We start from the raw sequence: 16,102 nt of genomic DNA, 5'->3' as shown, positions 1-16,102 counted from the left end.
ATTATCCCAATATTATTGTTTCAGTTCGCGTTAATTTGGAATTATCATTGCATAAAATATGATTCGAAGATGTAAACAAAACGATAAAGTCAACTAGCAAGGCATAGAGATCCAAGGCACCAGAAAATTTGTAGCTTGTTTTTAAACCATTTGGATGGATTCACACAGGCGTTCACCAAAATTCGGAAAGCAATGATACAAGTTGTCTGCTCTTTTTATGCTACATGTACATTAAAAGATTAGACAAATTCCCATTTCAAGTACCATACCTAAATGTATTTTAAATGTTTTTTAATGGTTTATAAGATATTGTTTAAAAGTTTTAACGTGGTAATTTCTGTAAGCAAATCTTTTTGCAGTGTTGTTTTGCAATAATTTTTGGTATCCAAATACATTTCTTACCAAAGATTTATTCAACTTTTGCCTTGCATTAATGTTGGGCCTATTTAAAGGTCTATTGTTATGATGTCACACGAAATAACCTTGACGAAATATTATTCACTTAAACATGTTTATTGAATACTTTTTCTCCTACAGACAACATTAGCTAAGTACCTCACTGCTAAGGTCTTCATTCGTCATCAGATGAACGACTCCCGAGCGTTTTGCCTGCCTCATAGCATTACGACCTTTTTTCATCGGGTATTCTGCGCCAGACAGGGATGAATCACTGCTGTCATCTTCAATCTGCAGTTAAATTGAAGCATCTATAGTCTGAGTGTTGGCAAACTCTTAACTGACATATTGGGAAACATTTAAGTGGTACTCAATCAAACTTCTACTTAAATTCTCCTGAGATTGTAAGTAGAGGTTTCCAATGTTCAAATTTCCAAACATACAAAAAATGTACATCATAAACTAGGAACAAGCATGTGGCTTTACAGTCTAATCATTTCTGACATGTGATGGTGGAAGTTTCTTAAAACAAAACAGTTTCATAAGAGGTGGTGAAAAGGAAATTGGAAATGAAATGTAAACAAATACAATAATAATAATAATAAGATAAACCAAGTGAGTTCAGACTTGACTTCCTTTATTATAGTAGCCTATCACCACATATCTCTATTACTACCCCGACCTCTCAACCTATGGATCAACCTCAACTCTTCAATCTGCAGGTAATTTAAAGAGAGTTGACAACTTCAACTAACTGATTACAATGATTAAAAGACATAGATAACAATATGGGAATAAATAACATAATGACTAATATTATATCTGACTATATAATGAATAATTGATTTCGTGCTTGCTAAGAATGGGGTTTTCTTTTATCCTAGCGAACATTAGCAAAAAGAGAAAACAACTTTTTGTGTTGTCCTGCAAAGTATTTTACGCTACAAACTATCAGGGTTGAGAATTCCCCTATTATGATTGAGAAGGAATACTTTAACAATAAGCCTGCCAATAATCACAAGGTTATATTCATAAGGTACCGAGCCTCCTCCAATGTTCACTGTTAGGAAAATGTCAGGAATCATGGAGTACATTTAGAGCAACGAGGGAGAAACCCTTCCATGGCTAATACCTCTTAGCCCTAGATGAAAGACCATTTAACTATTCTACTATGATTTCCCTTGAAAGAACTAAATCCATGAAATTTACATACAGTAAGGCAGTGATGCAAACACTTGTCTATTTTTCAATAAGCTCTGACCACTACGAACTACTCACCTGAATGACCACTGCAGGTTACATGCCTCTGCCATCCAATAAACAATAATAGTGTTTTATATAGCCACAAATCTGTGCTAATCAATAGATTTCTAAGACATTGACAAAATTTGTTAATTGGCTGCAGTTGAACTGTAAAAAATTCATTTCAACAGAAAATCCGTATTGAAGACTTGCAAACAAATTATGATATGTAATCTAAAATCACCAGATTTTTTGATGAGTCCAACTTTAGGTCATTTATGACCTCTCATGCAGCTTGAGGCAGCGAGCAGCAAAATGATTTTAAAAATCAGTTTAAGGTCGTGAGAAGAAGAAAAATTAGGGGAAATATTCACAACTAATTATATCTTTGAGTTATGAAATGGTTTAATCAACAACCATCAGCGAGATTTAACAAGTTTTTTAAAACTACTAAACTCTCCGTCATATACACCAAAGCAATAAATTTCAATATTATCATACAACACATAGTGATACAGGCAATACTCGAAGCCGGGAGTAGCTTCAATGCCACGAGTGTCCTTGTTGTTTATGATCAAAAACACAAGTTCCATGGTTCAAATGCTACCTTTTGAATTTTCATATTGCATTTGCAGTCAGTCATCTCAAGCGGCGCACAAAACCTATCAAAAACAGCCAGACTCTCTGTCTGGACCATTTAATAGGCAAACGAATATAATTGACCAATGAACGGCGCCAGCACCTCCACATAGACTGTCTAAAAGAGTCACGCACGCAAACATCAACCGTACAAAAATATAGACACCTGCTTGACTCTCTGTAAGACACAATCGCGTTTAAATCCACAGGTATCCCCTGTTCCTCATAGACAGGTAATAATTACGTTGAACTTCAACACTTCTATGCCATCATCCCTTGAATACCCAAATTAGCTAATATAGAACATTTTAATAGTATTTGTTTGTATTATATTTACTTTTGGATTTGTAAGATGAATGCTGCTATCATGGTTTATAATGGAACTCCATGGCAGCATTTACCATATCCATTTGTACACTGTGCAGGTAAACAAGGAAATGAATGCTAAGTGGTCAGCAGTAAGTGAGAAGACAACTAACAAGAAACTTACTTGCAGGTCTTGAAAAACAGGTTTGCGCTGCCGACCACTTGATCGGTGACTGGATTTGGGCGAGTCGACTGCCGCTTCCTGTTTTTGACCCTTCTTGCGTCTTTTCTGTTTCTTCTTCATCATCTCCTTCCATTTCTTCTTTTCATGTTTCTTTTTAGCCTGAGGGCAGATACATTATCCAATAGCTTGAACGTAGATATATACAACATAGGAACTGAGGAGAACAGACACATGAATCCACAGTCTAGGGTACATGCATCAGCATATAGCATATAAATCAACATATAGCCTGCAGGTATATGCATTAACATAGCACCCAGAGTGGATAAACCTACACATAGCCTGAGGGTAGATAAATGAGCACACAACCCTGGCATTTAGGCAGCAGTCAATGCCTGAAGTGCAAATGTACCTTCATCAGAGAGCAGCGAGTCTGGTTCATGAGGACAAGTGACTTTTTGAGCTGGCTAAGAGGTAGGTTGTCTTCACTGTCTGTCTCAAAACATTGGTCAGAAGCCCCCTTTGCTGTGGGAGTCTGATCTGAGGCTACGGACATAAGACTAAGGTCTGTTGCAGAATATGTAAATGGTATCCTGGCATCATGGGCTATCTCTTCATTGTCGCTCGCCTGTCAGATCAATAAAGAGCCCTAAGTTGCAATAATATAGCCTCTGAACTTAGACTGGGTCAATACAAGGGGCTTCACCTACCTACCTACCTACCTACCTACCACCGTCAAGACAAACTTTAAGGTCCTTGCGCAAATACAGCCGCAACAAAGAGATATCAGTATTTATCAAGCAACAACTTGGATAATGTCTGTTAAGGAAATCTCCAAACCAAAGAGAAACATTATGTAATATTTTTCTTTGGTTGGAGTGCTACACCAACAGTGCTACACCAACACTAATCAGACAAAGAAAACCGAGGCACACATTCTAAGTTCGCCATACACAGTTGGTACCGTGAAAGCCAGCTTTAGCAAGTTTCTTTTTGACTTGTATGAACTTCAAAAGTTGCTTTCAAAAATTTGTTTTAAAGTAGGTAAAACAATGGCAAGCTGAGGAATGTAGAACGTTGAGTTTGTCTCTACGTATTTTACTGAGTCAAAATTGATGGATTCTGCGAGTTGTACGGGTGCTGCAAAGTAAAACTTCCCGATTCTACTTTGCAACACCCTTACAACTATTTTGGCCTTCATAAATTATTTAGGCCAATTGGAAACTCTCAGAAATTTTTTAAACTTTGTGAAAGCACTAATACTGAAGTACAATTATATCTAAACTATCTCCTAACTGTCTATAATTGGTTTTCTAAAAACCTTGAACTAATTATTTGAGGTCCGAAACTCCTTCGTGTTACATTATTATACTATTTATATATATTACTAGTACCCTTGTAGTCTAAAGGGCTATGAAAGATCATTAGGTGTGCGGACAAATCACACAGAATAGTATCTACACAAATATTGAGAAATTCCAAACGGCAATTGATAGGCGCAGGGATTAGAGTGTCTGTTTGCTAAGCTAGATGTCACGAGTTCGAATTCCTGCGATATAATCTTTTATCCCAACCTCTAACATTGGTTTGACCCAGATGGACGGACAGACGCATACAGACGCATACAGACACATACAGACAAGGGCCTTATTGTAGTAAATATTGTAAAGGTATTAAGATAAATATAATATTATTTTCCACCATATCAGTACCGGTACTACTTGTGCCTTATACGGATAAAATTAAAGTTTGTACTAACATTTATATATAATCTTTGTTTGAAAAAATTGATACTTCATTAGAGCAAACGAAACATTTCGTTGCTGTGAAACAACGCATACGATTTACCGTCCGACAAATGAATGACAAAACGGCTTCAAAAAATGCACACAAAAGGATATACAACACTTCGCAAATTACAATGTTAATCTGTTATTACAATGTTAATCTGTTATTACAATGTTGACCAGTCGCAATTTTCTCAACTTTTGGAAGTGACACCAAATCTTTGTCGTAAGTTTATTGCAGAAAAACATTCGCCTTCACCCTAAGCACACCAGTAATACCACTATTTTATAATAGTAAATGCAAACAAGCGACCTTGAAAATTTTGATTTCACAGGTTACCTGTTTGCTTGTGTTGACAACACAGTCAGTTGTCTCATCCTTCAAGGCACCCTTAAATGGTGAGTTCACCATCCCGTCTGCGCTCTTTTGCTCAGCTACCTGCTCTTCCTTCATGTCGGCACTCAATTTTTCATCATTAGAATTTTGAATGTCATCTTTTGTTTCCTGTTTTACATCAGATTCTCCTGTCAAACTAGCCTTTTTCACAGAGTCAGCCTCATCTTCGCTAAGCTCTGTTTTTACTGTTGGAACACCTGAGAGTTGTGCCTTCACAGGTGTAGATCTGTCTAGCGCAAATTTGGTAGGCGTGGCTGCACGAGAGAGATTGAAAGCAGCAGCTCCTAGGAAACAATAAATATGTTAACCAGTAATTAATTAATATCACAAACTAATAGATTTTAAAGACTGACTACATTCACTAGAAGAAACTGTGTTATCTTTGAAAGTTAATCATATCTCTTTACACTAAATACATATATATAGTTTACAGGTTTTTCCTGATCCAACCATGAAAAGTACCATTAGATTAATTATCTCAACAACAACCTTGGCTACACTTTGCATACAATCCATCAGCTTGAGATATTGAATTACAAGTCGGAAAAAACGCAAGTTTAACACATGCACAGCCAAAACTCCGCTTATGATCACATCAACATGTGAATTTTTATAACATAAAATGTAAAATTTGAGTATGAAGTGATTTCCAACATAAAACACTCTAAGTTTCTCAAAAGCAGTTTTATAAGTGAAAAGTCTGACAAAAATTGAAATAAAGTGTAAAAAATGTAGAACTAAAGATAAACGTGGAAATTAGTTTAAACTACTTGTAGTTTCTGTTAGAGTAGGTTGTAATGTACCCTTATAACCTCCTAATCTTCTTACCTACATGTATTACAGAGGCTACAGTTCCACTCGCGCATCTCAAATTTAAACTACTGTAAAACCTCTAATTGAACGCCATGGTGCTCTATTTTTCAACCTCTCCTCTATGGTGGCGGTCAATTGGAGGTGGTGTTCAAATAGAGGCTGGCGGTCTATTTTTAAATAGCTCGTCAGAATTTTCGCAAAATAAATTTAGCCCTATTGCGGGCGAAGCGAGTGTAACCTATATTTTGCACTCTTTTTTCCAGTGGACAGATATTAAACATTTTGAATGCAATAAATATGCTAACTTACCTCTAACTTGTCAAATATCTCTTAATAAATGTGCATCAAGAAATAGAGAAATATCTCTACAAGTTGATATGTATTGCTTGCAATTGACCTGCGATGATATTATAGCCTGTGTCCTTCTTTGCAATTTGTTGGCATTTTCAATTTTTATTTCATTTTTAAAGTTGAAGACATATTTTTATTTTAAATCTATATTTAGCAATCTTGCATAAAAGATCATTGCACTCACTGATATGCTTGCTACAGTTTGCAGCCAAAACTAGCTTTTTATGTGCAGTAGAAGTGGAGCTATGAGCATCGATCCATTGTAAGTCGTGTTAAAGATGTAGTTGCGTCAAAAAATTCAATTTAATGAAATTAAGACCCATTAAAGGCTAAAACATCAGCTACAATTTGATGCCATTTTTGTCTTTGTAGACCGACCCTGTCCAGAGATATATGCGTTTGAATGAGGCCCTCTTTTAAAAAGCTCACGTTCCAGCGGGTGCCTTTTTCGTGACGTCACAAGCAAGGTATCTGAAACGAAACCACGAGCAATAAATATGAGGTCGCTTCGTTAGCCAATCATGCGCGCGAAATTTTTATATAGGCCGTCATAAATGTTATCACTCGTAAAACGCGTTGTCTGTGATCTCGAAGATTCTCGTAATTAGATAATTCATTCTCATAGTTACTGATTCAACGCGTTTCAACAATTACTAAGTTATACATAGTTTTAAAATGGCTTCAAGTTCGAGCGACCGCTACTCAAAGTTATCTGAGCAACTTTTAGTAAAAGATTGGAGTAGATAGCCTATGGTCAAAGCTGACAGGCGTCAGCAGCGTTTTGCTGCAGAGGAAGACAGAATGGAGGTAAATTAACTTAGAGTCTTCTATACCTAAGTAAATGTAATATTTTTTTAGTCAAAAATACATATACCAATTAATAAAATGATAACTCTTTGCTATCTCCAATCATCGTTTCATAGCTTATCTGCCGTTTTACCTAGCTATAAATTTTTTTTCGAATTTTCTTTGGTAAATTAGAGTCATGATTACAAATTATTTTCACTCGTAGGAAGTGGGTAAAATCGATTGATCATTGCAAATCTTTAATCTCCAGAACCAAAGCTTCGAATCGTTGGCTTGGCGTACTTGTGCCTTTATTAAATGTTTATTCGTTTTTTTAAAATTACACTCGCAATCTCCAATTCAACTTGCAATCCAACTCCCAATTTGGAAGCTGTCAATAGATACGCTTTAGAATGACATATCTATGAATGACATATTTTTTGCATTTGTTTTACTGATTACAGAATGTTTATGTCGTCCCACCAGCCGAAGAAGCTTTGTCAGTGTGGAAACTGCCATAAAGGGGAAAGAGAGACTTGAATGCGTGCTGCATAAGCCATGATGTTTTGTTTGAGTTTGTTGCAGTAGATGAATTTGTCTTATTGTATCAGCTAATACTATGTGAGTGGCCACGACTTGATGAATATTTTTAATAAAAGCTTTATGCCGAGATTAAAATATTTTTGCTTGTAAAATTTATATAATAAAATAATATTGTTGAAGATAATGCAAAACATGATTTGCAGAATATTGTAGTGAATTTGATATGGTATATGGATGTCCGCAAAACTGGAGAATGTGAGTTCAAATCCAGTTTGCAGCAGACTTCTTATCCTTAAAACTCTATCCCTGTCTATATTCTTTTTAAAGACGTGGCTTGCTTATTTCACTTAGGTAGTATTCGGTAAGAATACTACTAGTAAGAAACTAGTACGTAGACGGTGTAGGCAATGATATACAGCTCCGCCCCAACGATAGGCGACATAATGTAGGCGGGGCTTATGGGAGGCTGTATATCGTTAGTATGGGTAGCTGCTGAACTGTGCTGATACAAAGACCGCATTCTACATAAGTGACTTGACAGATTTACCGTAGACCGGTAGAATTGGTAGTCGGTACCCAAATGTTTACACAACATTTGGAGAAAGTGAGTAGAACAAATTTTCAATTTTCGTTATTTGAGGCCTTTGAAACATTCATAATAATGCATCTGTAGCAGGATTTAAAATTTTATTCTAGCCAACATGAGCAAATACAAATTAAGATATATGCCAATAGAGCCGCGTAAGACTAGACTTTTATCGCAAAAACCCGATGTGAATACGAGAGATAGAGACAGGTTGCCTAACGTGTGACATCATTTTGGGCAAGTCTGGGCACGTTTTGGTGGCCTGAGCGTTTTTACGGCGATCAGATTTTTTTGGTTTTAATCTTCAAATATCTTGGCAATGCGATCGCGTAACACAACAAACAACATATCAACTGATATAGAAAAAAAATGCTTTCTTTTAAGATCAACTTAAATTTGACGCAACTACATCTTTAAGATAGCCGCAAAATGCTATTAAATAACATGCTATAAACCTGCATATATATAAGTTATACAACAACAATTCCATGACCAAACGAGCGGAGCGAAGTGCGGGAGTTTTTATGATAAATGCATGTGCACACAACTTACAAAAATTATTCATCAACAATGAGACGAACCCTCGCCAAGAAATTTCATCGACAAATTTAAGCATCGTTTTGTAAAGTCGTTAAAGTATAATAACAATACAAAACACATTTAAACCTATTTAAATATGTTACCAAGCCTTTGAAGGGTTACCACAAATTCCTAAAACTAACCCATCTGATCGGATTATACACAAATAGACAGATTAATTTGGACGAAAATCGCCACAAAACGCTTGAAAAGCTTGGTTTAATAAAAGTTACGACCAGAAATTGAAACGCCGAACGACAGATAATAGAACGATAAAGTCTTGCGCATTTCACGAAAAAATAACGTGCACTTTTCACCAGTCTATAGCATTGTCGAATTGCCGAAGGTTTCGGCAATTAACATAGGAGTACAGAAATCGTTTCATTTTTGCTGATTTCAATTTTTTAATTTTCATTTGCCGACACATTTGAATACTTTCGCATTCTAACTGATGTCCAACGCAGTGTAAGTAAAGCAAATGACGATGATATTTTTTTAACGTTTCTTATGAGGCTATTACAATAATTAATTATAAGTTTGGATGACTACAGAACAATGACTACGTAGTACAGATTTTCTAAAAATCTATATAAATATCACAACTTCGTGATATTGTTAGCTATGCCGTTTTGAAATGTAAAAAAAATTGTGCATTGGTTTTATATTATTACTATATAAATAATATTGGTTATTCTAATAATATCAGTGCATTTTACTTCTAATATTGGCCAATATTGCATTTCTCTTTTTGCAGGAGGAGAGATATAAACATATAATCTTTTCCTTTCATTATTGCTATTTGTTGTATATAATAACACCCACACCTAGTACATTACAGCTACCATTGCAGTTATCCTATTTGACTGCTAATATTGCATTTCTCAACCATCAGTACCCTTTATTTTTTCCAGTATCACTTTGGTCGTGGGCTGTATGACAGTGGAATTTCTAGTTTATCAAATGATACAAATATATATTCATGAACAAGTGACATAAACGAAACACACTTATATTACATGCAGAAACAAAAATTAACGTTTTTAAAACAAAAAAAATCTTTCCATTGTTTGCTCGGATAGCTGCGTTCTGATTGTTGCTTTGATGTAATGAACATCTTCTAGTTGTCCAATACCTTCCACAATATCTTCTGGCTTCAATTCTTCTTCTGCACTGCTGAACCAGTCGATATTAGCATCCAAACTATTTTTCGGCAGAGCAAAGCTTTCACGTGCTGCATTTAGCACTGTTGCAGTGCTAAAAGTTTACCTTTAGACGTATAACCTTTGGTCCAAAACTGCGAACCGGTTTTTATATGCATGTCCTTCGAAGTATTAGGACCGCGATAAACGAGGAACTACTATTAGTCTGAGATAGTAGTTATTTCTATGGCGTTGCTTTCCAATTCCCATCTACCATCGCAAATTTAAGCCGTTTTTTTTATCTATATATATACACTATATGTAGGCTAATTCGAAGTAGAAAGACCGCATTAAACAGAGAGCTACTACTAGCCTGAGACCGTTATTGATTATTGCTACGGTGTTGCTTTCAAAATTTTAACGAAAAAAACGAAAAGCATTGGAATTGGACAATGAGATATTCAACTGCTATTAAGATAAACGATTCATTAGTAATACGATTTTTTGTACACTTTTCTACTGATCAGTTGATAATATGGGCTCGGAAAGGTCAAATAATGTCAAAGTGGTGGTCAAATGGAAGCGCATTCAATTGGAGAGTGGTGGTCTATTTTTCAACCTTTCTTTCGTTCAAATAGAGGCGACGTTCAACTAGAGGTTTTACGGCAACTTTATAATCTCCTCAAATCAAATGGGCTTAAATTTATTTTCCCAGCCTTTATTTGAACGTTGTCTTCAATTGACTGTCACTATCGAAGGGTTGAAAAATAGTGCGCTATGGCGTTCATTTAGCGGTTTTACGGTAATTATAACGCAAGGTCGACGTAGATTCCTCAATACTGAGAAAGGCTGCCCCGCATTTAGATATCCTGTATCGACTTTCGAGCAGTGATTACGGAACTACAATAATGGGCTTGTGTGTGCTAGCAGGAAGTTTCTTCCACACAAATAAAAAATATCAAAACACGTTTGTAAAAATTAGCAATTTTTGAAAGTCAACTGTTTAAAACCTATCAACGTATGCCAAGCTTTTATTATAACGGATTTTAAATGGAGAATTTTTAGAAAATTTATTTCAGAATACAAATATTTAGCCTCGTTGCTGTTTTTGGTGGATATTTTGCAATTAACGTAAATCTTTGTCCATTTTTACGACTTGAAAATGTTAATAAAACCTGGTGCAGTGATTTGGTTGAAATTACACAAAAATAATAATATTATTGAAACCTTTGCTGCTGCTAATGCAATAAAAAATTTGTGTTGCCAGTAACGTTTAAATCAAAAACAATTTCCTAAAAAAATAATTTATAATTGCTTGGCACACTTGTGCATAGAGTTTCCAGCAAGTAATGCAGGAACAAAAGTCAATAGCAATACCAGTCTCGACCTTACAGTTGCGTATCTAACCATCTTCTCGACTAAATTGAAGCTGTAACGCCTTAGGTCAAGGCTGTTAGAGAGCCACAATTACAATAACCTAATATTCGTCACAATAGCAAATCTTATCACTAATATAGTTATGGGTGTGTTGTCATTCCACCTAAGTTTTCATATACACGATTGCGTCGATTGCTATAAAATTGAAGTCTTTTGGCCGTCGTTGTCTGTCAAAACAAGCAATATTATATAACTATTGCTAACTCTAAAGCTAGCAAAAAATAATAATTGTTCAATATTCCATCTGCTTTTATCACACCTAATTATATATTCTAAAAACAACAGGTGTGAAATCTCATATTTTTAGTTGCTCTAAAAACATGCCAATAGCCCATATTTCAGAGATATATATACACACATACACTATATACATTTTATATATACATACATACACTATATACACTTTATATATACATACATACACTATATATACATACATACACTATATATATACATACATACACTATATACACTTTATATATACATAAATACACTATATATATAAATACATACACTATAGATGCAGTACTTAGTCTCTTTCATAGAAGTGCTCAACGTTAAGATAGAGCATTGTAAAATTAAATAAGATGAAAGTTTAGTCTGACGATTATTACAGTGGACGCTTCTATAACGTAAATAACGATTATTACAGTGGACGCTTCTATAACGTAAATAACGATTATTACAGTGGACGCTTCTATAACGTAAATAATCCATTCCAGGAATGTTTACGTTATAGGGAACTTACGTTATAATAACAGTAAAATACATGTAAATGGCCTAATCTGTTCCAAGATCTTTCCAAACTCACCCTGTTGGCCAAGCAAAAAAGGAAAGACTTTACTTTAATCTTTTAATTTGTGGGCTGTACCGTAACTGCAGAATTATTGGTTTGCGTCAACAACACAACTTTTCTCTTTTTTATGATTAATCTCACTGGTTTTATAGACCATGATTGCAGTAAATTTACAAAAGTTGATAGGGACTGCACATTTTTGGCGGTCATTTACAACGATTTGCTTATTTTTTCTAAACAGCAAAGTCTATTCAGCAAAGTAAAGCTAAGAACAAATATTTTGTACGTGTACAATAAGGCAAAACAACAATATCATTTTACTATAAAAAGCAGTTCTACCTGTTCGTCGTCTATTACTATCCAGGGGTCAAGGTTAGGATAAAGATTATTTTTGATGATACTCCAACTTGTGACAATAAGACCGGTAGATCGAAACTGTAACACCTGCACCAACTGATGGCTTTTATATTTATGAACAATCGCGCAACTATCCTATTCGCCTTTTTGGCGACACATTTAACGATCTAATACGACGAGCTAGTATGTCGCCAAAGTTATATATAATAGATACTACGTTAAACGCACGGTGCTTTTTTTCTGCAAGCGTGGCAAAATAAACTAACATTCAAATCGATTCTTAAAACTCGCCCAACTTAACACATTACGTTATATGGAATTTCTTATGAAGTAGGAAACAAAAACGTCACATAAATTTTTTACGTTATCTGGAATTTACGTTATAGGAGGTATACGTTATAGGAGCGCCTACTGTACTTTGGTTAATATTGCTTTGCAGTACCAAAGTAACCAAAGTACAGTATATGTATATATATATACTGTACTTGTTTACAAACATATAAATATATTTACAAGTACAGTATATATATACTGTACTTGTTTACAGTATATATATATACACAAATGCATATATATACTGTATATAAGTATATATATACATATATATACAAATATATATATGTGTGCGTCAGCCATATATATATATATATATATATATATATATATATATATATATATATATATATATATATATATATATATAATACATGTCACTGGTCATTGACTTTTTATTCTTACCTGTTGCTAAGGAGAGTACACTAAGTGGGGTATCACAACGTTCAGAGTTTTGAGCTAACACACATGGGATTGGCTTGTTCTCCTTCAAACAGCCAATCAAAACTTCCATCTCTTCTCGATCCCTAAATTAGCATTACTCTTTGTCTGCACCAGGTCAATCAATGCATACCAACATCACAGGCAGATATTTCATATGTATTGTGTATATGATAGAGCTAGGTATCTACAGAAAACTCAAAGAACTGCGACCATGACATCTATAATGGGAGAAGTCTCGTTAATAGCTATTAATCTTCACAGTTCCAAGCTATCTCCATCCGGACATAAGAAGACAACTTTGAACAATGAACTTTTTTACACCAGAAAATGAAAAGACAATTCCAACTGTGTATGTTATTTAAAGAAAGGACAACTCATAAATAATAAACAAGGTTTGACAACTCTAAATACGACACTGTAGTATTATAAGTTCACTCACTTAGCTACTATCCGCCAAGAAGCTCCATCCGTATCATCTTGCTCTTCTTGGTAAATGTTAACAGAGAGTTTTTCATCCTAGGAAAAATAACTGACATATTCTTATAAAAGGATACTGGAAAAACAAAATGGCCACAATAACACTTTTAGTTCTGGACAGGTTTGACTCGCATTTATCTTGGAGCACTCAATTAGTCACTACAAGCGTACATGACTATGTGCAGATGATTATATATATAAGCTCAATCTTAGGTTTACGGCATGACAAGCACAACATGTCATTTTGGTTTTGACCGTAATCTAGAATGTCTAAAATAAATAAAATAAATCTGATGACACTTTATTTAAATGTACTAAACTTGCACAATAACAATCCTACCTGAACAAGCCAGTAACACAATCCTGCACTATCCCGCCCGTAGCATTGTTGGCGCAGATCCTCTTCAGGTAACTCTGCGCGAAGCCTTTCTTGGAATTTTAGATTACTGTCAAATTGTGCTTCAAGCAAGTTCTGTAAAAAATACAAAATGAGCTTACAGTACTCAAGTGAGAAATAGAATTCATCATACAACAAATTTATGTAGCAGAGTTAACATAATACCCTGATAATACAAAGTCGGGTCTGAACTTTTAGCTTTCCATAACCTCGCTCTTCTAGTTCCCAAGCATTCCATTGATTGTATGACATGCAGAATTTAACCAGCTCTCGCTCCCATCTGTCACCTGGAACATTTTTCTTTATTCGTCGTAGAAGATACAGATGAAGGCCTTGAATTAGGTCAGATACTTCTGAAACAAAAATGACAATGGCTGCATATAAAACTAACTTGTTAGAAAACGATTTCAATCTTACAACGTTCCAGTAAAATAGTAAAGAATACAAAAAATACATTTGAAATTATAAATTACCCTGTTGTACGAGCACATAGCATAAACCTATGATGCATACGAGGTCACATGTATTTGCACTCATCAGTAAAATCAGTTTGCAAACTATAATTAACCTAAGACTTTTTTTCATCTATAATATAAACACAATTGCGTTCTACATCCAATCATCGAGAATAATTTAAAAATTGAGCAAGCTCCCACTAGTGTTATCGTTTACCTGCTGAATTGTCTTCAAATCCTTCTTTTAATTTACTGATATCCAACGAATGAAGCCCTAATTGCTTTCCAAAGCGGTCAATAAAAAGACAAACAGCCGCAAAGTCAGGAAAACTTGTACATAAACATGTTCTTTGTTGCTGGAGTGGTTGATTTGTTAGGTTCTCCGCCATAGCTGAAGCCGAGACATATCAAACCAATGGTTCGAAATAATCCAGTAAAACGTAACTCACTACTTTTCGTAATTACGATTTACAAATTTAAGCTTGCAAGATATTAAAAAGGAGTTGAGCGGTCTATCATTATATTTCGGTATTAGTCTAAGCTCGTTCGAAAATTCTGTCGCCGGTAACAAAAGCGCCTTTGTTTACCGTTAAGGCGAAACACTTTTGCGACGCTTCAACAAACGTCGCTCCAGCGAGTTCGTTTCCTTTGAAATAAAAATAGTAAATGATAGTTTTTCGACGTTCTACATTATTGTTATTTTCCTTTGTCAAGTCAAACATGTTTAGCTACATTTACCAATTATTTACTGTTATAAATTGACGTAAATTTTTTGGCTTTTCATTCAAATACAACAATTTAATGAGCGGCATGCTGAACAGACTAAACGAATGATTTAATGAGCAAATGGTTTAGCCAAGCTGAATAATAATACACAGCCAATTCTTTGATTTTTTAATTTAATGAATATAGGTTTGACATATTATCGAGTCTCTGTTTAAATAACAAATATTCTGGTTCATTACAAACATATGGACTAAAATGTATCAACAAAAATAAACATCGAAAAAGTAGATTCAAATAAAAAATCTAATTTAAAAACCCCTACTTTTCTAATCCTGATATATGTTCAGATTTTGTACATTAAGCTATTTTTATGCACATTTAATCACATTTAATGCGTGTTAATCATATTTTCTTTTTAGTCTGTTTAATACTAAAAGTTTATACATGTGGTGCATTACACACAAATGTTTATATGTATATTACCTCGTAAATGTCTTCACACTAGACCACTTGATGTGGAAGTGGTGTGCCTCATATGATTTAATTTAGTTTGTCAGTAGTTTTCAGCTTTCGAGTGATTGAGTTTAATGTTAGTCAGTAGTGCAAGCTTAACTTGCTATATAAGTTTATAGTGCTTTAGCTGAATGGTTATTTGCATGATTTTCAATGTCTCTTATGGTTCTAGGTAGAAAGCTGTTAAAGTATTCTTTTTTAGTGGCATGTACGGATGATGGTAGTCCTTTAATGTTTGCTCGAGTTTGAATGTCAGGCTCGAATTGGTCAATAAGTTGGTCGTATGAACTGTTCAGTGCTGAACATATGTAGGGCCAATACTATCATACATATTAATGCAAAAGAGTACCCACAAATAGATGTATGTTATTTTTTCAAACAAATGTGATGGTCATATTGCGAATTTTTTGGAACTGTTG

At 34.6% G+C, this 16,102-nt stretch overlaps 1 protein-coding gene across 1 annotated transcript in view; it reads right to left on the bottom strand.

Annotated features, from left to right (window-relative positions):
- Positions 1–14,833, bottom strand: part of LOC137406809 (enolase-phosphatase E1-like) — a 31,004-nt gene extending 16,171 nt beyond the window's left edge. Inside the window, exons 1-9 of the mRNA XM_068093421.1 lie at positions 14,662–14,833; positions 14,155–14,342; positions 13,933–14,064; positions 13,555–13,631; positions 13,077–13,198; positions 4,895–5,235; positions 3,180–3,395; positions 2,768–2,926; positions 556–687 (exon numbers count right to left, since the gene is read on the bottom strand). Of these exons, the coding sequence (XP_067949522.1) occupies positions 556–687; positions 2,768–2,926; positions 3,180–3,395; positions 4,895–5,235; positions 13,077–13,198; positions 13,555–13,631; positions 13,933–14,064; positions 14,155–14,342; positions 14,662–14,833 (1,539 nt within the window). The remainder of the gene's footprint in view (positions 1–555; positions 688–2,767; positions 2,927–3,179; positions 3,396–4,894; positions 5,236–13,076; positions 13,199–13,554; positions 13,632–13,932; positions 14,065–14,154; positions 14,343–14,661) is intronic.
- Between the last annotated feature and the right edge of the window lie 1,269 nt (positions 14,834–16,102).

This window comes from Watersipora subatra, chromosome 10, assembly GCF_963576615.1.
Source record: "Watersipora subatra chromosome 10, tzWatSuba1.1, whole genome shotgun sequence".
Classification (NCBI taxonomy): Eukaryota; Metazoa; Bryozoa; class Gymnolaemata; order Cheilostomatida; family Watersiporidae; genus Watersipora; species Watersipora subatra.
The sequence above is the reverse complement of the archived record's forward strand: the minus strand, read 5'-3'. Positions and strand labels throughout refer to the sequence as shown.